This window comes from Mustelus asterias, chromosome 23 (assembly GCF_964213995.1).
Source record: "Mustelus asterias chromosome 23, sMusAst1.hap1.1, whole genome shotgun sequence".
NCBI classification, from domain to species: Eukaryota; Metazoa; Chordata; class Chondrichthyes; order Carcharhiniformes; family Triakidae; genus Mustelus; species Mustelus asterias.
Window position 1 is genome coordinate 47,101,939 of NC_135823.1, and position 22,751 is coordinate 47,124,689.

Here is a 22,751-nt window from a genome sequence, read left to right on the forward strand (position 1 = left end):
TATGGTGGTCCATTTCTTAAAGACATGTTTCCTGAATTTCAGCGTGTTATTCTCCAACACTTTGATGTGTGGAAGACAGCTGACTACAAGATGATGACTAACGGAGAAAAAAAAATCCACCAAATACTTTGAATGAACTAATATTTCCAACTCAAATAAACTTTTTCTTGTTGACTAGGTGCCCACTCAGCTGGTTCCTGTGAATGGATTACATGGAGACAATGCTGAGGTTGAGGTGAGGGCACCATTTCAGGTGGTAGGTCTTCAACAGGTCTGGCAAGAAGATGGCCTGGCTCTTTATGTTTGTGTGGTGCCAATGAGTCCGGGTCCGAGCCCCAGCAAACCCACCTACAGTAAGAACCGGAAAAACAAGGTCAGTAGTGTCTGCTCATACTATCCATGCTGACTCTTCCTAATATCAATGCTGGTTTATCTTGAGGATACTGAATAAAGAAAGAACAGTACCTTGTAATGTCCTTCATGTGTGCCATCCGTAAGCTAAACTCCCTCCCTCCTATCTCAGCCCTCACAACTCGCCGGGGCACAGCATGCCACTTAGGATTTTTATTTTAAATTACTTGGGGATGAAAAAGAACTGTAATGCATGCATATTGTGTGAATAGGAGGACTCATTTACAGTGAAAATAACGTGAGCAGGACATATAGAAAGTTGTAGAACATATTAACCAGCTGCACAAAATCTGTGATGTGACATTCCAGGCTGGACATCTTCACCTCTTGTTCTCCCGGGGGCTGTATGGATTGTACTGTGCATGAAAGATGCTCATCATTTTAAAGAATGAAGATACTGCAAGATTTTAAACAGTGCTTTAGTACCTTGACCAGCTGTGCTATCCAGCCCTGCCTTTTCTCAATGGAAGGCCAGAATGTACAGAAGTAGCAGTTATTCCTGGGGTTTGGGTGACTAAGGGGGCAGACACTATTAGTTGGAGAACTGGTTACCCCAGCTCCTTTCTTTGATTATTCACAGACAAAAGAGGAACTGCGAGGAACATCGATATTTTATCAGCTAGTTGTGAAATTCTTATCCCAAACATGCCTAAAAGCAGTGATATGGTGGAATAAGCAGCTGAACAATTCTCTTCAGGAACAAATGTTCCCTCCACATATCTACCTCCCCTCAGTTCGTCTCAACTCCATGATCTCTGTCAATCCAGATCTCAAGGTGGGTTTGAATAACTGTTTTGTTCACATTGAACACTCGTGGGCCACATGAGCATGGGTCACACTGAATGTATTTGTTGTTTAGTTGTACTAGGAGGACGTGAAAGAATATAACAAGCACAGGATCCTTGAGTATGTAACTTTAATCAGGATTTGAACTTAGCTCTGCTGTCCTTTGGTTTTTACACAGACTGTTAAGAAAATATTTGAAATTGAGATGGGGTTTTATTGGCAGACAGTGGAAACAGATGAGAGCTACTGTCCCTCTGTGACTGAGGTCGGTGAGAGCTGTGAGGAGAAACCAGAGGTAAGGGCAGGATCGTACACTGCTGTTACATATCAGTGACCGTGTTAGAATGGAATAGACTTGATTGAACATCCAGTCAGGTCATAATTAATGATGGGCCACAGGAATAAAGAGACACAGATTCTGAGTGTTGTTAATGCTAAAAACTGACTTAGCATCATGTGAGAAATGACTGTTAAGGTGTACAGCGCTTGTGCACAATATCAGTACTCCAGCAAATGACTATTGGAGGAAACCAATAGTGGATCATGCTTGCCACCACACACAGCAGGAAGTTGTGGGCAAACACTTGTCAGTAAGCTTAACCTTTTATGTGTGAAGGGTAACAGATTGTTTTAGAGTAGATGCTTACTTAAAATTAAAGTGCTATTTGATTTATTCATTTGAACATTACTCTGTTTCAGGTTACCATGGCATTAGTGTTTGAGAACTTATTGATTAATCCTATGGCCCTTCATCATACACTGCAGCTCATCCTTGGCTACGGTATGGATATCTGTGGCCTTCGTCTACTTTACGCTTCACACAGACTCCTGGCTGAGAGCACAGGTAAACAGAGGGCAAAACCAAACATGACCAGTGGGCTGAGTATTGTAATGTAGTCTGAGCAGTGGAATCACTAATTAGACCTCCTAGAGAATTAGCCGACAAACCCTGGGCTGGATTCACTCACTCGAGACAGCACTCTCACAAATCTCTCAAACAAAAAATAAATTCAAACCCATAGTTACATTAATTATTTGAAACGTAATTTTTCACTTGTCTGCTGGTAGATAGAGTTACAGTGTTTTTTCTCTTCCATAGGTAAGCTGCCTTCTTCTTACACTCCAGATGATGCTGACCTTAGACCTGCATTGGCATTAGCACTGAGAGGTGTGAATGCTGGTGCACTGTGGATTGACATCGTTGGGCCCTCTGATCCTCAGCTGGCCAGTGTGACAGACCAGCACTCCATCAATGCTCTTTACTGCAAGCATCGTGATGAGCCAATCCTCTACTCACCACACCAGGAAAGCCGTATCCACTGGGAGCTCTGCGTGTGGTTTGGTGGAAGGATTCCCGAAAATGGGATTGTACGAGTTGGCATTCAGAATCCTGGAAGGAAAAGCAGTTTGAAATCCAGGTATGTAAACACTGAAATGGAAGTTACAATGAGGAATCGGAAACTCCACAGTGATTCTACCACAGTGCAGCCCTCCCTCAATTCTGCCACTACTACATTAGCAATCCTGTTGTATTAGGTGCTCAATTCCTGGAGTGCAGTTTGAACTCATGACTTCTGACTCAGAGGTAAGGGTTCAACTTAATTCAGCCAAGTTGACAGAAGAATCAAGAGAAATAAATAAAAAATATATTTTTCTTTAAAACATGCATTTGTCTAGGATTTTGATACACAGTCTGATTCTACTTCTACTGTACCAATCCTTCATCTACAGATTTCAGTCTTCAGGAACCCACATAGACTCCAGAGAAACTTGCAGGCCTCCAGCTACACTTGTTGCAACCATTAGAGGTAAATCCCACTACACAGACACAATATTGTACAAATAACTAACGGCCATGTTCCCAGTTAGGAGGCTGTGGGTTTAGACTGATTCTTGTTGGAAGGCTACAGATCTAAGCTGGCTCATGAAGAGTATATATACCATACCATTGCTGTAAGGGATTGACACACTATCCCATTCCTATAAGAACCCTTCAACTTTTGTTAAACATTTTCTGCTAGTCGTTCCTGACCCAAGGGGAGCAGTCATTTCCAGTGACTGAGATTCCTGAAATATGGAGGCAAACCCTGGCAGCAGCATGTAATGATCTTCAGTGACTCAGTGCCCTCCTGCTTAATTGCACTGCTCTACTGGTGGGGAAGGAGATGCTACTGAGAACAAATGTGGTGTTGGGAAATAGATATTTTCAAGCTGAGTGTGGCTGCTGCTATCTGCCCTCAGCAGTCATTAACATGTAGCTTGCAGGCTCCACTATAAACAAATATCACTCTATAATTTGAAAGAAGTATTGAATTTCTCACTTATGCTTGTATCCCAGCTGACGTATTTCTGCTGGTATCTCCTGCTGTGCCACCTCGTTGCTATGGAGATATAATGTCCATCTGTACCAAGCGAGGATTCAGTCTACAGGGTATGCGACGTCTTCGGTTGTCTCCAAAGAGAGCGGGGAGCCTTGGGATTACAAGTATGCAGGTACAGCACAGCAGGAGAAAGTCAGGGTCATTGTAAAAGGGTCATGACACTGTGGGAGAATGTCAGAGGTCATGGTAAAAGTGTCCTGGCACAGTTGGAGAAAGTCAAGAGGATACAGCACACTGGGAGAAGGTCAGGGGTCACAGTAAGAAGATATGATACAAATTATTCAAGAGCGAGAGAGCATGATGGTAGCATTGAGGTACAAATCATCTACAGTCTAATGTTAGCAGGCTTGAGAGACTGAATGGTCTCTTTCTGTTCCTGATTATGACTTGATCAAGGAGTGCCAGAATTTATTTGTTAAAGCAAGTCATAATTGACAAATTTAACAAAGTTTAGGTAGATAAGGACAATACTGTGGCTGGAATCCTCCAACCTCGCCCTAAAGCTAGGATTCTCCAGTCCCGCTGCTGTGAATGGAGATTTGGCTGAGTGCTAAATTCTCCATTCTCGCTGGCAGCAGCAGCAGGGTGTGCAAGACCGGAGAATTCTGGCCTGTGAGTCAGGTAGAAATTTTCTTTAAGAAGATATTCTGAAGCTTTACAGAAACCCATTTACAAAAATTGTAGCAATATGATTTGAGGAAATGTTGCATGAATGAAAGTTGTTTGAAGAACAGGAAATGAAGAGTTAGAGTAAATGGATGTTTCTCAGGTTGGAAGTGTTGGCAGGGTCAGTGTTGGATTTGTTCCTTTCTTGGTATACATTTGATTTGTATTTGAGAATCCGAAGCATCATATTGAAAAGTAGGTTTGGTGGATAGTGAGGGGGAAGGTAACAGACTGCACAGAGACATATGTTGACAGAATGGGCAGTGTGTTTTGAAGATGTGGAATGCTTGAGTGGTTGAAGCAAAGACCATTACATCTTTTAAGGGAAAATATTACATATTTGAATAGTTCCAATTTCACATAAAAGAGATCATGAGGTGGGACTTCTCCTTTGTAAAAGGGACATTGGGGTGTGACCTTGACAGTCAGAGGTGAGTGAAGGATAAAAATGTGAGTCATGTTGGGGAATATGTACTTTAATGCATTAAGTGAGAATATTAGCAAACTGTGGAATACTTGATAATGGACAGTTGAATAACTTGCAACTCATTGTTCATTTAGAGCTCTCAACAGGAAAACTCCTTTGCTGTTGCAGATCCCAGTGTTTTGTGGAACTGGAGCCCAAATTCCCCATGATTCTGCTGGTGGCCATCCCACAGCTGAGCCGTCCAGTCCCTGCTTCTTGCTACTCATAAGGAAAGAAAATGCAAGTCACCACGTTTTCAGTTTGCTGAAAGGTACAATAATCCGAATTATTCCAGCATGGAACTATTTGGTTGAATTTTTGCAGTAGTATCCTGGGTTACCAATTCCTGTACAGTCACTGGTCTGCCACCAGTATTTCAGCTCTTCATATACTATGTTGTACTCATGCTATACTTCTGTCCTGCTGTAGGTTTAGCAAATGAGCTGGCAGAACAGGGATTACTCGGAAGTGTTCGGAACAGGCTTCCTCCCGATACCGAATTTGAGATTGAATCGTGTTTTCATGTGGCTCCCTACACCGAACAAACACTGCAGGGCTTAGGTAAGGTTTCTCAATAGATGGCAAATTGGGGAAGTCGCTGAGAGATGGAGTACCAGGCAGCGGCAGGAACCCTAGAGTCCAGTGGTTTGAGCTTTTTTCAGATCAGTTCTTTACCTTTGTTCATGGGACAAACCACTGCTGCACACGTAGTGCAGGTACATCTATGGTGCTGTGAGAGGGGGGGGATTTATAGGGTTTTAACCCAGCTCTAGTGAATCAACAGCAGTGTAATTCCAAGTCAGGATGGTGTACAACTTGGAGTGGAATTTGAAGGTGCTGATATTCAACATTTCCTCTATTCATTTAAGTGCACAGGCCTTTAAAATTTTTGTGTGGCTGCACATGCGTGATAACTCTTTTGTGTGTAGCCTGCATGGGAATTTCTGGGCCAGTCATCTTAGAGTATACTTCTGTGGTGTTCCCATGCATCTGCTGCCCTTGATCTTATAGGTGGTAGAGGTCACAAGTTTGGTAGATATTGTTAAAAGACACTTGGCAAGTTGCTGCCATGCATCTAGTATATGGTACAACATGGCTGCCACTGTGAAGCAGTAATGGAAGGAATGAATGTTTAATGTTCTGGATGAGATGCCAATCAAGCAAGCTCCTTTGGTAGTTATCTTTAAATCCACATGATGTGAACATGGGAATAGCTGTGTTCCCTGAGCTCTGGTGGTGCTCATCCTTTAATCCTTTCATTTACTGCGCTCATGCAGTCCATACTTACCTATTTCAGGAGGGGGAATTCCATATTATGTCCCTGAAAGATTTCGAGCTCAACATTGGTGACAGAATACCGAGAAATATTAAGAAAATTGTCGACAAAAGGGAGCAGTCAGAAGCAACTGAGGTGGGGCCGAATCCTCAACATGGCAACTTAATCAGTGAACAGACTCTTGAAGCAGCACCCTCAAAGGCATTACAGCTGATGATTGTTAATATTGTTAAGGTCATTGATGAGAAATTCGCCTTATTAGCACAGAATATCAGAAGTGGTAATGTTATTGAACTAGTAATCCAGAAAGCTGAACTAAAAACTCAAATCCCATCTGGGGAAGTTAAATTAAATTAATGAAATAGTTCTGGAATTTTAGAAAACTTGTCTCAGTACCTATAGAACTGCAGAATACTGGTAAAAGGCTTGACAAAGCAAAGGAAAGAATCCTTACTGTCGAGAATGTAATTTCCTCAGTTGAAGCCTGCTTACAATCCTTGTAAAAATAGCTGCAGGGTATGTCAAATTCTTGCAGCAGTTTAATACAACTGAGTGACCATTTCAGAGGGCAGTTAGAAGTCAACCATATTGTTGGGGGCCTGCAGTCGTATATAGGCCAGATTGAGTAAGGATGGCAGATTTCCATTCCTGAAGAACATTAGTTAACCATATATGCCAATCTAATCATTCATGGTTTATATGCCAATCTAATCATTCTATTACTGAGACAAGTTTTCTAAAATTCCAGAACTATTTCATTAATTTAATTTAACTTCCCCAGATGGGATTTGAGTTTTTAGTTCAGCTTTCTGGATTACTAGTTCAATAACATTACCACTTCTGATGAATGGCCATTGACCTGAAATGTTAACTCTGTTTTTTGCTCCACGGATACTGCCAGGCTTGCTGAGTATTTCCACCATTTTCTGTTTTCTGGCACTATCACCTGTGAAGTTGGATAATCCATTGTTCCTCATGAGGCCTGCGTCCATTCCAGAAATGTAACCAATGTACTTAGAAATGAAAAGCATTAGCAAGTAATTTTGTGTGCTTTGGTTTGAGGTGATGGAATTGATTTCTGCCTGTGTGTAGGAGGATCTCTCAGTGCCGTGCCCCATTCTGCCAACTTGAACCTGGATGTGCTATATAAACATAGCTTTGTGTCCAATCCTGAACTGGAGCAAGTTGTTGTTCTCACACTAACTGGACCCACAGCCATGAAAAGTGCTGGGAACTATCTGCGGGACCTTCTACGACCCCTATCAAACAAATCACGTAACGTATTAGGTGAGGCCTCTTACCATGATTTTGCATTTATTTTAGCATCTTTAATGTAAAGAATAATGCAGCGTGCTTCACAGAAAGGCATAAGGAAAACATACATTGAGCCAAGAATGGAATGAGCAGGAGAGGTGACTGAAGACTTGCACAGAGAGATGGACTTTGACGTTTTTAAAGGAGTGCAACATGATGGAGAGGTCTAAGCAGAGAGTTCCAGAGAGTGGGGCTGGGGTCTGAATACAGTGTGACCGATTAGTAAAGGTCAGCCAAAGGATCAGAGAATTCAGGTAGTACACAGCTAGAGAGAATTGTAAATGTGTCGTTTGGCCAGTCTCGTTGAGGGATTTAAAGATAAAGTGAGAATTTTTAATTTATTGCACGCAGTGCAGGTCAGAGAGGACAATGGTAACATGTGAGTGGGGTAGGATGAGGATAAGTCGGAGTTTATGGAGGGTAAGTTGCCATCAAGGACAATGTTAGAGTTGACAAGTTTGGAGGTGACAAAGGATGTCCAAGGCTTTGGGGTCAAAGAGATGTGACATGTTGTATCACTGAAGTAAGTAGCCTTTGTAATAGAAATTGTGTGAAGCTCAGCTCAGCATCAAACAGGACAGTAGCTGAAAATATTGGTACGGGTGGTGGTGGTTACAGCTGAAGACAATGGCTTGGTCCTCCTGAATTTAAGATAGAGGAATTTATGGTCAGATTAAGCTTGAAGTTAAACAACTGCTTGGAATAAGCATGTGATTCGGGTTTTCACATGCCATGGTTGTTCTGAAATTGTGGGCATTTTGGGGCTGTGTCATCTGTTTTGAATCAGTTGGTCAGGTTTTAATGGTAGTGCAGTTTGATTTGTATGAGCTATAAATGTGTGTTATGCAGACAAACATGGGGGATGTCTCTAACCTCTAGTTCTCTCCTCAGGTGAAGATCTGATAGATGGAGGTTTTGAACTTCTGGGGTTGAAATGGCTGCCACATTTAAGCCGAAGCCAGGCCAAAGAATTGACCCCATTTGAAGTGGGTGACAGACCTTGGCAGGCAAGCATTGATTGCCTGGTATCCAGCCCTGCTCTGATGTGTGTGCTGCGACGTGTGAATGCTTTCAAAATATTGGCTGCAATACTCAGTGCATCCAAACCCAGGGCCAGTTTGTTCAAGGAAAACCACAGCAACCTGGAGAAAATGATGTCACCAACCCCAGAGCTGGCCTTCAGACAGGCGGCTTTGTTCTTCACTGACAGGGAGCTAATGTCAGGTATGATGCAGGTTTCATCTCAAATCATTCTTAAAAGGATAGGAACATGTTTCTCACTCTTCTTGAGAAGGGAATGTCTATATATAAGAGCCAGATTGAAATTAACCTTTATATCCATTTCTCATTTGTATTCTCCAGATTTTGTGGACTGACCATTTAACTTCTACAGTTTTATTCCATCCACTTCCAACAGCTTGGGTGTTTGTCTGATTGTTGAATTGCTCCTATAATTATAAGCATATTGTATCATCCACAGATCCAGAGGCCCGGCCTTTACTGAAGTACTTATCTCCCTGTCTCAGGTCTGGGAACACCAAGCTGGGTAGGTATAATAATCACCTGGGCATGAAGCAGGAGTTTTGGTAATGTTAAAATAATAATCCTTAGAAAATACAACAAACGCTGATCTCTGACTGTAGCTCTGATCGCCCTATGTTACTGTGTCATGAAGACTGTTAACTGAGATAACAGCTGTACAAATGGTGTAACTGTGTTTCTGTACCTGATAACAGTCTGCTGAATCCCATTGTTCATGTTATTTGTATCTTTTAAGTTTATTTATTAGTGTCACAAGTAGGCTTACATTAACACTGCAATGAAGTTACTGTGAAAATCCCCTAGGAGCCACACTCCGGTTCCTGTTCGGGTACACTGAGGGAAAATTTAGCATGGCCAATTCACCTAACCTGCACATCTTTGGACTGTGTGAGGAAACCGGAGCACGTGGAGGAAACCCACGCAGACACAGTGAGAACGTGCAGACTCCATACAGACAGTGACCCAAGCCGGGAATCGAACCCAGGTCCCTGGCGTTGTGAGGCAGCAGTGCTAACCTCTGTGCTGCCATGCTGCCCATGGTATAAGATTCAAACCCTGAGCACAGTCTGTTTGTTTCTTATCATTCTTCATCTTTTTTCAGATAAAGAAACACAAACTGTCAACACGGAATCCATCTTCAGCTACATGCTGCTTGGTAAGTCCTGATTGTCCATATCTATGACCGCTAGGGAGGTCACGTTATGCTCTCCAAACAATCCATGTACACATATCCTTTACCTCACCAAAAAAGAATGAAGATTACATTACAAGCAACAGATAAGTGTTGCTCTTGAGCCTTGGTTGATCGTCCAGAGATGCCCTACACACATTCTGCCCGCAGGTTATACATCCCTAAGCCATCTGTGTTTAATAGCTTATCATTGTTGTAGTTCATGAAATGTCTATGATTGTGTTGCTGTTGGTTGCAGGTGCCCAGCCTTTGTTGACGGTACTGGTTATCAAACCTTCTGCTTGGCCACAGCATCACCTCAAGATACTCCGCAAGTTAGACCGGGAGCACTTTTGTGTTGTTGGAATGAAACTCATCAGTCTGAATGCAGAAGAGGCCTCACTTCTGACTCCACATAGCATTCAACAGGTCAGTACAGTTGAAAGATTTTTTTTTAAATATTAAAGTGACCTAAATGACATAAACCACGAGGACTCCCCAGTGTTTCCCGGTGGAGATCACTTTGTTTTGGCTAATAGCAAGTGAAAGTCTGCAGTTAGATTGCTTAACCTGTTGAAGATATCTCTCTAGCAGCAGTGATTTCAGCTCTTCCAGTTGATATGTGCACAATAGTCATGCGTTCAGTCATTACATTCTCTCTTCAAATAGCACAGCTAGTCAGACAGCCAGGTTGGTTTAGAACCTGAGCCTTGTCCAGGTTCAGTGACTCAGATACTGAAGCAAACCTGGACAGCATTGAGGCTTGGTCTAATAAGTGCCATGTAACTGCCAGGTAATGATGATCTCCAACAAGAGAGAATCTAATCTTCTGCCCTTGACGCTCAATGGAATTGCCATTACTGAATCCCCCCCCACTGTCAACATGTTTCTAACCCATGATCTCTATCATGTAGCAGAACAAAGGCAGCAGATGCATGGGAACAACACCATCTACAAGTTTCCTTCGAAAGTCACACACTATCTTGGCTTGGCAATATATCACCGTTCCTTCACTGTCACTTGGCCACAATCTGAGAATTCCCTTCCAAACAGCACTATGGGTATATGTACACCACATGGACAGCAGCAATTTAAGAAGGCAGCTCACCGCCACCTTGTCAAGAGCAATAAGGGATTGGAAATAAATGCTGGCCTCACATCCCATGAAAGAATAAACATTTTTTAAAAAGTTCCCCATTTACCAAAGATAAAGGGGGGCAATTCTCCCCAAAAAATTCTCAAAGTGCCGAATTTGTGTGAAAACTGGAGTAAGTCCCACCAATTTTTTTTTTAGCGGGATTTTCAAAATGAATCCCCCACACTCTGATTACTGCAGAGAGCCCTTGTTAGATTCATATTGAAAATCAGGGGGCATGGCCTATTCCCGCTGGAGAGGCTGGCAGCATAGCGCTGAGCAGGCGATTGCGCATATGCCAATCTGTCAGCGCGGAGATCGGCACATGCGGAGTAGCCCTAAAATGCCGGCCTCCTAACTGCTGGCCAGCCTGATCCCCCCCCCCCACCTCCCAGCAATCCTGACCCAAACCTCCCCCCTCCCCACCCTCCAGGTAGTCATGATCACTCCCTTCCCTCCCTCTGCCACCGATCCCTATGCACCTATCCAGAGTGACAATGGGGCTCCCCTAGACCACCGATTGCCCCTTCTGACCCCGCCCCCTTAGGCATAGCCACTTTCACTCCCTTGGGCAGTGCCACGCTGGCAATGCCCAAAGGAGCATCCTCCCCTCCTTACCGCCAACCCCCTGGGCCTCTGTTCCCATCAGCGGGGTTGGCGGCAGTTCCCTGTTCGTTGGGAGCTGTTGTAAACCTCGCTGGAGTGAACCACTCCTGGCAGGGGGGAAGATGCTAGCAGACCTGAAGACTTCAGTCCCGGGCCTGCTAATGATATTCAAATGAGGATTTCAATATTTAAATCAGCTCAACACCGATTTCCGGCCAAAAATCTTCATCTGGGAGATGCGTGGAGGTTGTGGCGCCCAGTAGGGAGCCCACTAAATGGCCTCTGCTGATGTCTCCTGCGCTACAGCAATGCAGCGGGCTGGGAGAATCGGCCCCAAGACGTTGCCATGCATACATTTGATAAATTTGTTGGGGAGGTGGTGGTGCAGTGGTATTGTCACTGGACTAGTAATCCAAAGACGCAGGTAATGCATCAGGTTCAAATCCCACCATGGCAGATCTTGAAATTTGAACTCCAGAAGGAAAATAAATAGAGAATCAGTGATGACCATGAAACCATTATCAATTGTTGTAAAACCCATCTGGTTCACTAAGGTCCTTTAGGGAAGGAATCTGCCATTACCTAGTCTGACCTAAATGTGACTCCAGATCCATAGCAAATGCCTTCTGAATAACCACTCAGTTCAAGGGTGTTTAGGAATAGGCAATAAATGCTGGCCCAGCCAGTGCTGTCTGCGTGAATGAAAACCTCAATTAAAAAAAAGCAGTGTGTGACTTGAAGAACCTCCTTGTCTCTATATTCAGTGCTTCACAGATAAAATGGAGAATTCCATTTTCCTTATTTATATACTCCCTCTTTTAAGGATTCTTGTATTGACTCCACTGGATCTTCCTGTTCCTTAACTCGATTAAAGATCTTGCCATTTTCGGTAAAAGACTTTCCCAAATGCTCAGTCACTTAGCTGCCTACTCCATTAAGCTTGCTCACAATATTTCCTCCTGCTAACCATTTACAAATAAAAAAAGGAAATGCCATTAATTTGTTTCTCATATTTATTACCTTTTTAGAGTCATAGAGGTTTACAGCATGGAAACAGGCCCTTCGGCCCAACTTGTCCATGCCGTCCTTTTTTTTAAAACCCCTAAGCTAATCCCAATTGCCCGCATTTGGCCCATATCCCTCTCTACCCATCTTACTCATGTAACTGCTTTTTAAAAGACAAAATTGTACCTGCCTCTACTACTACCCCTGGCAGCTTGTTCCAGACACTCACCACCCTCTGTGTGAAAAAATTGCCCCTTTGGACACTTTTGTATCTCTCCCCTCTCACCTTAAACCTATGCCCTCTAGTTTTAGACTCCCCTACCTTTGGGAAAAGATATTGACTATCTACCTTATCTATGCCCCTCATTATTTTATAGATCTCTATAAGGTCACCCCTCAGCCACCTACGCTCCAGAGAAAAAAGTCCCAGTCTATCCAGCCTCTCTTTATAAGTCAATCCATCAGGTCCCGGTAGCATCCTAGTAAATCATTTTACAAAAATCTTCAATACAAAAATAATTTCTCCTGCAGTTCCTGTTTTCTTCTGTTGAAACATGAATATTGGCCAAAACACTGCACTTCAAATCGTGCCATGGGATCTTTTACATTCATCAGGGCACATGGGACTTCAGGTCATGTCCCATTTGACAAGTGGCACCTTTGACAGTGAGGCTGTCCCTCGGCAGCTCTCAAATGTGGAAATTGACCCAGAATCTTCTACCTCAGAAGTAACAGTACTACTGACTGAGCCAAGTTGACAGTTTTCAGAAGACTACAGGGTAAATAATGTGGCCAAGAAGTTATCTAATATATTACACATTTTGTGTGGGATTAACCATTTCCTGCCAGCACTATCTAAGACCCAAGCAGAATTTTTAAAAATCTATTCTTTCACGGATATTGACACTGCTGGTAAAGCCAGCACTTATTGCCCATCCCTAACTACTCATGAGAAGATGGTGAGCTACCTTCTTGAACCACTGCAGTCCATTTAGTGTAGATACACCCACAGAGTTGTTAGGAAGGGAGTTTCAGGATTTTAACCCAGCAACATTGAAGAAACGGCAATATAGTTCCAAGTCATGATAGTGTGTCATTTGGAAGGAAACTTGCAAGTTGTGATATTCTCATGCATCTGCTGCCTTTGTCCTTCTGGGTGGTAAGAGGTTATTGGTTTGGAAGGTGCTGTCGAAGGAGATGAGTTGCTGCAGTTCATTTTATAGGTGGTAAACACTGCTGCCACTGTGCATTGGTGGTGAAGGGAATGAATGTTCAAGATGGGTGGATGGGGTCCCAATCAAACAGGCTGCATTTTTCTAGATGGTGTTGAGCTTCGTGGATGTTGTTGAAGTTGCATTCATCCTGACAAGTGGAGAGTATTCCATCAAACCCTTGACTTGTGCCTTGTAGATGATGGATTGGCTTTGGGGAGTCAGGAAATAAGTTACTTGCCGCAGAACCCCGAGCCTCTGACCTGTTCTTATAGCCACTGTATTTAAGTGGCTGACTCAGTTCAGTTTATGGTCAATGGTCAGCCCCAGAATGTTGATGGTGGCAAATTCAGTTATGGTAAAGCATTGAATGTCAAGAATTGTTAGATTCTCCCTTATTGGAGCTGGTTGGTGCCTGACACTTGCATGACACCAATGTTAGTTGCCACTTATCAACCTAAGTCGGAATGTTACCCAGGTCTTGCTACATATGAATACAACTTTTCAGTATCTGAGGAGTCACAAATGGTGCTGAACCTTGTGCAATCTTCAGCAAAAATCCCCACTTTTTGACCTTATGATGGAGAGAAGGTAATTGATAAAGTAACTGAAAATGTTTGGGCCTAGAAATTCCTGAGACTGATATGATTTACCTCTAACAACCACACTGATCTTCCTTTGTGTTAGTTATGACTCCAACCAGTGGAGAATCTACCCTTCATTCCCATTGATGCTATACTCAGTCAAATGCTGCCTTGATATCAAGGGCTTACCTCACATCTTGAGTTCCACTCTTTGACCATATTTGGACCAAGTCTGTAACGAGTGCAAGGACGGAGTGCCCCTGACAGAACCCAAATGGAGTGTCAGTGAGGAGATTATTGCTGTGCAAAATAGCACTGCCGCCTACCCCCAATCACTTTGCTGATGATCGCGAGTAGACTGATGGGGCAGTAAATGGCCGAGTTGAATTTGATCTCCTTTTTGTGGACACTTGTTTTATGGTACACTTTTCCATTGGTGTTCTGTTCTCAATATTGACACTGGTTGGTGTATTTTTGATCTGCAATTGCTGAACATTTTTGCAGGATCCACAACTGGTGAAATGCAGTATTGATTCCCTGACGTCAGGTGCTTCTATCATTTTGTGTGTTCAACGAGATAATGCAGTGAAAAAGCTGCTTGACTTGCTCGGCCCTGAAGATCCAGGGGAGGCCAGAGGCCTAAACCAGTTCCTATGGAGAGGTCACTGTGGAACAGACATAGTCCATAATGGCTTATATGGTAAGTCATTTAAGGCATTAGCACTTTAGTCAATTTAAGGCATTAGGCACTTTAGTCAATTTAATGCAATCTATCCGTTTTACCAAATGTGTATAATGAATAAGCTGTGGATCCTGTTTTGTTGCTGTAATTTATGAATTTGTGACATCGGACTGTTCCAGTATTCAGCTCTTATGGAGTCTGTTACGACCACAGCTGAGTTAGCAAGCCAGATCTCAGATTGAAATCTGTCTCAGTTGATCGTAATCCTTTTTTTTGTATTATAGAAATGAGGCGGGATAGCTACTGAACTCAAAAGCACAGAACTCCAGTGATAACTTCTAACATTTTAAGAATTAAAATGTTTATTAAAAGGAAAGATGAAAATTAAACACATAAGATAAAAGATACACAGTTAGAAAAGAAATTACAAAATAACCTCCAAAAATGTTTTACCAAAGGACACAATGTAACTATGTTTTTGGCAACAGCCTTTATAGAATCTAAACTGAAAAATCCAAATCAAAAAATTGCCTTTCACTGCAAACCAAAGTGCAAACTACAACTTCCCAAAACCAAAACATACTGATATGATTTTCCAAAGGCAGATTCAAACAAACCGCTTCACAGGACAAATATCCTTCTGGCCTAAGACTGAGTTGCTATCTTCAGTTAAACAAATAAGCTGGCCGTCATTGAGGTATCCCCTATAGCAACTCAATCCAACTGAAAACCTGTTTCTCATAAATATGTTTTTCTTCCATCTTTGCTCTCCATTGTCTTCTCAAATCTTTAAACTTTGGTTCCCTAAATATTAAAACCATTCATGTTCCTATGTTGCCTCTATTTTGGATCAATAAAAGTTAAAATATCTGCCTCTGTTTACCCACAAACTCCTGTAATGTGCAGATGTCCCTTGTCATCTTTGAACCTTTTGAAATGTAATAGCTACACATCAATTTCAATGCTTAACCCCAAATATAAATTTCAAATTTACTCGGTTCACTTGTAACTTAAAATTCACCATAAGGCCTTATTACAAGTGCAAAAAAACCCTTTATACTCTTTCATCCCCAAGACAATTTGACAGCCAAGCTTTCCTTGTCTATTTGCGAGTATTTCCTCTCCACATTGGACAATGTTCTTGAAGTGAAGGCAATGGGCTTTTCTGCACCATCGGGCATCCGAGACAAAACAGCTCCCACTCCATACAGTGAAGCATCACACGATGCTATTAAGGCTTTGTTTGGGTCAAAATTCACTCACAAAGCAGATAATTGCAGAGCCTGTTTAATTTTGCGAAAGATTCCTTCTGTTCTTCTCCCCATTTCCACCTTTGGTGTTTTTTTCGCAGATGATGAAGTGGGGCCAAAATAGTAGAAACATTTTTCAAAAATCTGCCATAGTAGTTGACTAACCCCAGAAATGATTTCAGCTCAGATACATCTTTTGACTGAGGGACCTCCTTGATGGCTTTTACATTTTCTTCCATAGGGTGTAGGTCCTTTGAATCGATCCTGAATCCTAAGTAGATAACTTTTTCTGATTGAAATGTACATTTCTTCCGCTCCAGCCTAACTCTAAACTGTCTCAACACTTGTTCTAAATTAGATCTGTGTTCTTCAAGTGGAGTACCAGTGATTAATACATCATCCAGATAAACCACTACATTGGGGTAGCCTTGCAAAAGGCTCTCCATCGTACGCTGGAAAATGGCACAGGCGATGAAAGGCCAAAAGGCAACCTGGTATACATATACAACTCCTTGTGCATGTTGATTGTCACCAACCTTTGCAAGTCCACATCTGGCTCCAGCTGCTGATCTGAATGGCTGAGGTCCAATTTTGTATACTTTAAACCTCCTGCTAGTTTAGCCTAGAGGTCTTCAATTCTGGGTATGGAGTACCTGTCTATCTGTGCTCCTCGGTTGACAGTTAACATGTAATCCCCGCAAATGTTTACTGCCCAATCTGGTTTTAAAATGGGAGCTATGGGTACAGCCCATTTGGAGAATTGTACGGGCTTTATAATGCCCAAATCTTCCAGCCACATAAGCTCAATTTCCACCTTCTGATGAAGGGTGCACAAGTGGACTTGAAAAAAATTAGGTGTCGCTTCTTGATCCAGATAGATTTTAGTTTTAGCTTCCTGTATACATTATAATTCATCTCTGAAGTCCTTGGAGTATTTATTCAGTAGCTCCTGAAAACCTCCATCCATCAGGTTTAAAATTTCCAGCCACCGCAGCCGTATCTGTTTTAACCAATCACACCCCACTAAACAACGTTTGTGACTCTTGATTACCAAGACTGGCAGCTTCACCATCTGTTTCTGATATATCACTGTTACTGTTGCTGTACCTGAAGTCTGCAGTGTCCCTCCAGTATTCATGGACTAAACAGCACCTGACTCACTTAGTGTTAATGGTTGGAGTCCTTTTTGAAGATAACAAAATGCCTGTTTCCCTATGACTGTGGCCACCACCCCTGTATCCACTTCCATTTTTAGTGCTTTGCCATTTACCTGTAAAGCTATCTCTACTGGGCGCACTTTGCTTAGCTGAATCTGGTTTAGGGTGAACGACTCGATTCCCATGCCAGGCTCCTCATCCAAATTGTTTAAGGGAGTTAAGTTAGCAGCCACTGTCTTTTTGTTTTGCACTGATGATACAGATTGCTTTGCTCTGCACTATGCCTTTAAGTGACCTTTCGTGTTACGCTTGAAGCACACATAGTTCTTGCATCAACAAACGTTTTGGAAGTGTTCTCCCCAGATCGAAAGTGTACTTCAGCTCTCCATTGTTGCACCTCTTCTATCGGACACTGTTGGGCTGTTTTGCACCACAGCCATTTCCCGCCACAAATGGTTTACCTCATTTGGCATGCCTTGCAAAACTTGCAAATGTGTTCTGCTCCACACATTCAGTCGTTGGGCCAGCTCCACAGCTTTTTTGAAGATGACTTTGGTCTCCACCAGGAATCTTTTTTTTATTATTAAGCTATTTATACCACAGACCATTCTGTACTTTAACATTTCAATTAATGCTGGGCTGAATTTGCAGTGACTTTGATGGCTTTGCAGTGACTTTGATTGTTGATGGCATCATCGCCATGTAATAGATCGAGGGTGACTCAATGTGGTTTTAACAATAAAAGCTTTATTCCCAACAGAATAAATATATATATGTGCAACAAGGTGAGACCAGATTATAATGCGACTACTCTTCTTCACTTCCGAGCTCCAACTACGTGTCCTTCCTTGACCAGTGGTCTGCGCCCTCCTGCCAATTGGCTCACTTCCATATGGGGCAATCCATAGGATCCTTGTCAGTCATGTGGCCCTCGGAAAATGCCCCACTTAAAGGGCTACGCTTTTACACGTACCACACAAATCATAATATGTTTACAGAATCACAGATGAAGGCCATTTGGCCCTTTGTCTACTTGTTCCCTGTCAATGAGAGCAACTCACCTAGTCCCAGCCCTGCCACTTCTGTCCTTGACCCTACAAAGTTTTCTTTGAAATAATTACCCACTTCCTTTTCCAAGACTTCAATTGAATCTGTCTCCACCATAATCTCAGTCAGTACATTCCAAATCCTAATCACTTGGTGCATAAAAGAAGTTTTTCCTCATGTCACTGTTGCTTCATTTGCTAAACACCTTAAAGGGTTGCCCCTGGTCCTTTATCCTTCCACCAACAAGAAGGGTTTCTCCCTATCTACACTGTAGGACTCCTCATCATTTTGAACATCTGTATCAAATCTCCTCTTAATCATCTCTTCTCTAAGAAGAACAGCTCAATACTGGACTAACACATTATAATTTATGGGGCTAAACAGATGACCAGTAAATGTTACGATATTATCCCTCTTCCAATGGGAATGGGAAACCCACCCGACACATGCCACAAACTCCATGAGGTCAGTGCTAGAGAGCATAGTCAAGCTCGTGATACAAATTGGCAGTTGTAAGTATGTCAATTTTGCAGAATTCTGTCAGGTATATCCGAATTCAGTAGTGTTTAGTATTTATAACCCTGAACTGAAAAGTTAATATGTGAGAACATGTGACAAAGCTTTGAGAGAACATCGTTAGGACTTGTATACTTTTTGTGCATATGTTCAGTATCATTGTTATATTTGTGTGATGTAGTCAGGGATTCTAGAGTAATGAACTGGAATGCTCATAGAAGATATCCTTACAGTTTGATTAGGATTTCCCATCCTTTGGAGTTGCTCATTTGAAGTTGGAAAATCCTAGCGAGGTGCTCCCTAGAGGCAGGACATGAGACGCAAAAGAGGACTGAGTTCAATGTATGAGATGAGGGCTCTCACAACACCAGGTTATAATCCAACATGTTTATTTGAAATCACAAACTTTTGGAGCGCTGCTCCTTTGTCAATAGGCAGAGTGACGATAGCCCGACGTTAACTGGTAATCTAGAGTGTCAAAGGATAAGTACCGACAGTGTGGTGCAATGTAGGCTGGCTGAATAATAAACTTTACAAGTAATCACGAGTGGTAATAGATAAACGCAAGCAGTTAAGTATAATCAGTATGTGTAAAGTGTCGACAGGCTGTATGACAAGTGAAGAGATGACCTAACTGCCGATAACTTAAGGCAGAGAGATAATTACAAACAATCAAAGGGTAAAATGGTGCTAAACACTGTACAAACTAATTCAGTCAGAGAGATCATCACCCGGAATCAAGGTGTGCATGGTGTCAAAACAATACAGTCAGGGAGATTTTTCCCCCACAGAACAGTATGGTGGGGTTACATGGAGCGTGACATGAACCCAAGATCATGACAACGCAGAATCGCCGAGCAGAAACTGATAGCCAAGTTCCGCACTCATGAGGATGGCCTTAACCATGATCTCGGGTTCATGTCGTGCTACATGTAACCCCTCCATACTGTTCTGTGGGGGAAAATTCTCCCTGACTGTCCTGTTTTGATACCATGCACACCTTGATTCCGGGTGATGATCTCTCTGACTGAATTAGTTTGCATCGTGTTTAGCACCATCTTACTCTGATTGTTTGTAATTATCTCTCTGCCTTAAATTATCGGCTCTTTGATCATCCCTTCACTTGTTCTACAGCCTGTCGACACTTTACACATACTGATTATACTTAACTGCTTGCATTTCTCTATTACCACTCGTGATTACTTGTAAAGACTTGTTATTCAGCCAGCCTACACTGCCCTACACTGTCTGTATTTATCCTTTGACACTCTTGATTACCTGTTAGTGTCGGGCTATCATCACTCCGCCTATATATTCTGTGCCTGCGCACCTCACTCCACTTCACCTGAAGAAGGAGCAGTGCTCAGAAAGCCTGTTGGACTATAACCTGGTGTCATGTGCCCTCCCATCTTGTCCACCCCAGTCCAACACCAGCATCTCCACATGATGTATTATAGATAATGGAAATTTATTGGATGAATTTTGTACTTTCTCTGTGTTTAATTCTTTCCTTTACAGGTTCCTCATCCTTTGTCACAGCAATCCGGGATGTGAAGACATTTTTCCCAGAAGGACTTTGCTGTGAAGGGTCACAAATGATGCAGGAAGAGCAGGTAAAACCTGACATTTGTTCTGAAGAAATATGTTCCAGATGCCCCATTATTTTGTAAAGCTATATGTTTATATGGCATTACACATCTGTGCTATGTCCTATGTAATTCAGTGTGACACCTCCTGTGAAAAAAAGGGAAATGATCTAAACGTAGTCGGGCTGTACTCGCTTAGTTTTTCCAAAACCATTGGAGTAAGCATGGGAAGCCCCTAAATTGGGAGTTCCCATGCTCTGGCTCCATGTAGAACACAGAGTGGCATCATAAAAGATGCACCTCATCTCACCAGGTGTACATGAGCCCACCTGCAGGTTCAAGCTGGGATCAGTAGCCCAAAACAAAGTTGAGGAAGAAATACTTTTGTAAGTAGCAGCAGCTGCTAACACTATTAGTGGCCTCATGCTCTCTGGAGGAGGGAAAGTAGCATTGGTTCCTATGGCTGTCTTCCGTCTTGCTTGGCAAACTCCCAACCATGTTTCCAGCGTCTTCAGTGATGTAGACATTCCCGCCATAAATTCTAGAGGATTTGCCAGGTTCATCTCAATATTCTTACTAGATCTGTTGACGAAGTGCCTCTGCCTCTAAGTGCAGTAAAATCGTAGGGGAGACCTGGTATCATATGACTTGTCTTATAAGCAGACTTCTTTGAGTTTCACTTTCATAAACACAAAGTCTTCCTAAATCAACATCTTAATTTAATTTAAAGATAACAATGTGTAGGATGTGTTTGGCTTGTCACAGTTTAATGCTAATGTCACCTCTCTCTCTGCATGACAGTTCCTTAAAGCCCAGGCACATTAGGTATAGACCAAGCCCCTGCCTAGGCCTTGAGTCTGACCATTGAGATAAAATTGGGATGCAGCAGCTCTCCTGATTTGCCCATTGGGGCCTGGAAAGCCCCAGAGCCTGTTAGTGACCTTGAAGGTGCACAGTGGTCACATGACAACTAAATGAGGCAGGAAGTCAGGAACATGCCACTTCATCTGATAGGCACAGAAGAACTGGAAAAGCACCGGGACATCATGGGACCCTCAGGTAGGACCACTGAGAAAACATTAGGACATCCTAGAACCCTCGAGTAACCTCACTAGAAAAGGATAAGGACCTCCCAGGACCCCTGGGTAACAATACTGCACCTTTAACTTTCCCTAGCTGTCATTTTAATACATTCCTCAAATCTTCAATTTTTGTTTGCAGATTGACAATAACAGAAAGGACTGGCTCATCAGCCCTGAGTTCCCAAAAAAACGCAAACTGGTCAGGTCTTTAACTCTCACCCACTTGGATTCAGGAGCTCCCACATGGCAGCAGCAGCAGCAAGGTATTCCTTGAAATATGTCCTAGCCTGAATAAATCAGAGCTCCAAACTCTCAGTCCCAGTCACAATATTAGGACCCTTCACAGTAAATATTACATCTACCTTCAAATTATTTACCATTGACACTAATATCCACAAAAGAATTATTGATGCTGTCAACTAACTTGGGAACAGTTCAGAAATCACGAGCAAAGCCCCGTCATTCAGTAACCATACCAACTACTGCAAAACCCTTCCTTCATAGTAGCAATACTAGCCTGAACCACAGCCCTTCCCTCAGTGACAATACCAGCCTGTATCACAACCCCTCCATCGTTAACAATACCTGCCAATAATAATACCAACCAGTACCACAGCACTTTCCCTCAAAAACAAAACCATCCAGTATTGCAAATAATGTTGCCAGTAAGTGAGGGTGGAAACTATAGTGAGGTGCCCTCATCTGGGAATTGTATATATCTGATTGATGGAGATCTTGCCTTTGAGGTCATTTTAAAACTCTGCTACCCATGTCTTAACTTGAAGCAATTCACATTGCTCTATTCCTTCTCTGCTCACTAACCTACATCAACTCCCAGTCAAGCAATGTCTTGATTTTATAATTCTCATCCTTGTTTTCAAATCCCTTCATGGCCTTTCCTCCATCCCCATAATCCTCCAACATCTGCGTTCCTCTAATTCTAGCTTCCTGTGCATCTCCCATCATATTCCCAGGTCTTGCATTGTCTGAAATTGGAACTTCACATTTGAAATCTCAGTTTTCTAACATTAAATCAGATTTAATCTGCTGCCTTCTCTTTTTCTTTGTCCCACAGACCTGCTGATGCCCAGACCACTTTGCCAGACCATGTGCCTGCTGCTGCCCTCTCCACTCATCAGGAGATGCCACAACGCACCCTATATTGAAGTGCTGGACCAGCTGGAAAGCTGTGGTTATCAGTTGATGGGGGCAAGGATGAGTGTCCTGGACCAATCACAGGCTCAGCATGTGGCAGAGCTCATCACTGTGGACAACACCTCAGCTACAGTATGCCACTCTCGCTGATCCTCTCAGGGGCATTCACACGAATACTGAGCACATTTTTAATTATATATAGCGCGCAAGAAACGATACTTTT

At 42.6% G+C, this 22,751-nt stretch overlaps 1 protein-coding gene across 1 annotated transcript in view; it reads left to right on the top strand.

The window, feature by feature from the left end:
- The window catches only part of LOC144510387 (dynein axonemal assembly factor 8), a 52,532-nt gene that overhangs the window by 22,161 nt on the left and 7,620 nt on the right, over positions 1 to 22,751 (top strand). The window contains exons 12-29 of the mRNA XM_078239824.1: positions 179 to 373; positions 992 to 1,186; positions 1,376 to 1,492; positions 1,897 to 2,041; positions 2,297 to 2,615; positions 2,929 to 3,005; positions 3,536 to 3,690; positions 4,840 to 4,981; positions 5,140 to 5,271; positions 7,079 to 7,273; positions 8,192 to 8,524; positions 8,781 to 8,846; positions 9,444 to 9,497; positions 9,772 to 9,941; positions 14,558 to 14,753; positions 20,224 to 20,318; positions 21,513 to 21,636; positions 22,449 to 22,660. Of these exons, the coding sequence (XP_078095950.1) occupies positions 179 to 373; positions 992 to 1,186; positions 1,376 to 1,492; positions 1,897 to 2,041; positions 2,297 to 2,615; positions 2,929 to 3,005; positions 3,536 to 3,690; positions 4,840 to 4,981; positions 5,140 to 5,271; positions 7,079 to 7,273; positions 8,192 to 8,524; positions 8,781 to 8,846; positions 9,444 to 9,497; positions 9,772 to 9,941; positions 14,558 to 14,753; positions 20,224 to 20,318; positions 21,513 to 21,636; positions 22,449 to 22,660 (2,922 nt within the window). The remainder of the gene's footprint in view (positions 1 to 178; positions 374 to 991; positions 1,187 to 1,375; positions 1,493 to 1,896; positions 2,042 to 2,296; positions 2,616 to 2,928; positions 3,006 to 3,535; positions 3,691 to 4,839; positions 4,982 to 5,139; positions 5,272 to 7,078; positions 7,274 to 8,191; positions 8,525 to 8,780; positions 8,847 to 9,443; positions 9,498 to 9,771; positions 9,942 to 14,557; positions 14,754 to 20,223; positions 20,319 to 21,512; positions 21,637 to 22,448; positions 22,661 to 22,751) is intronic.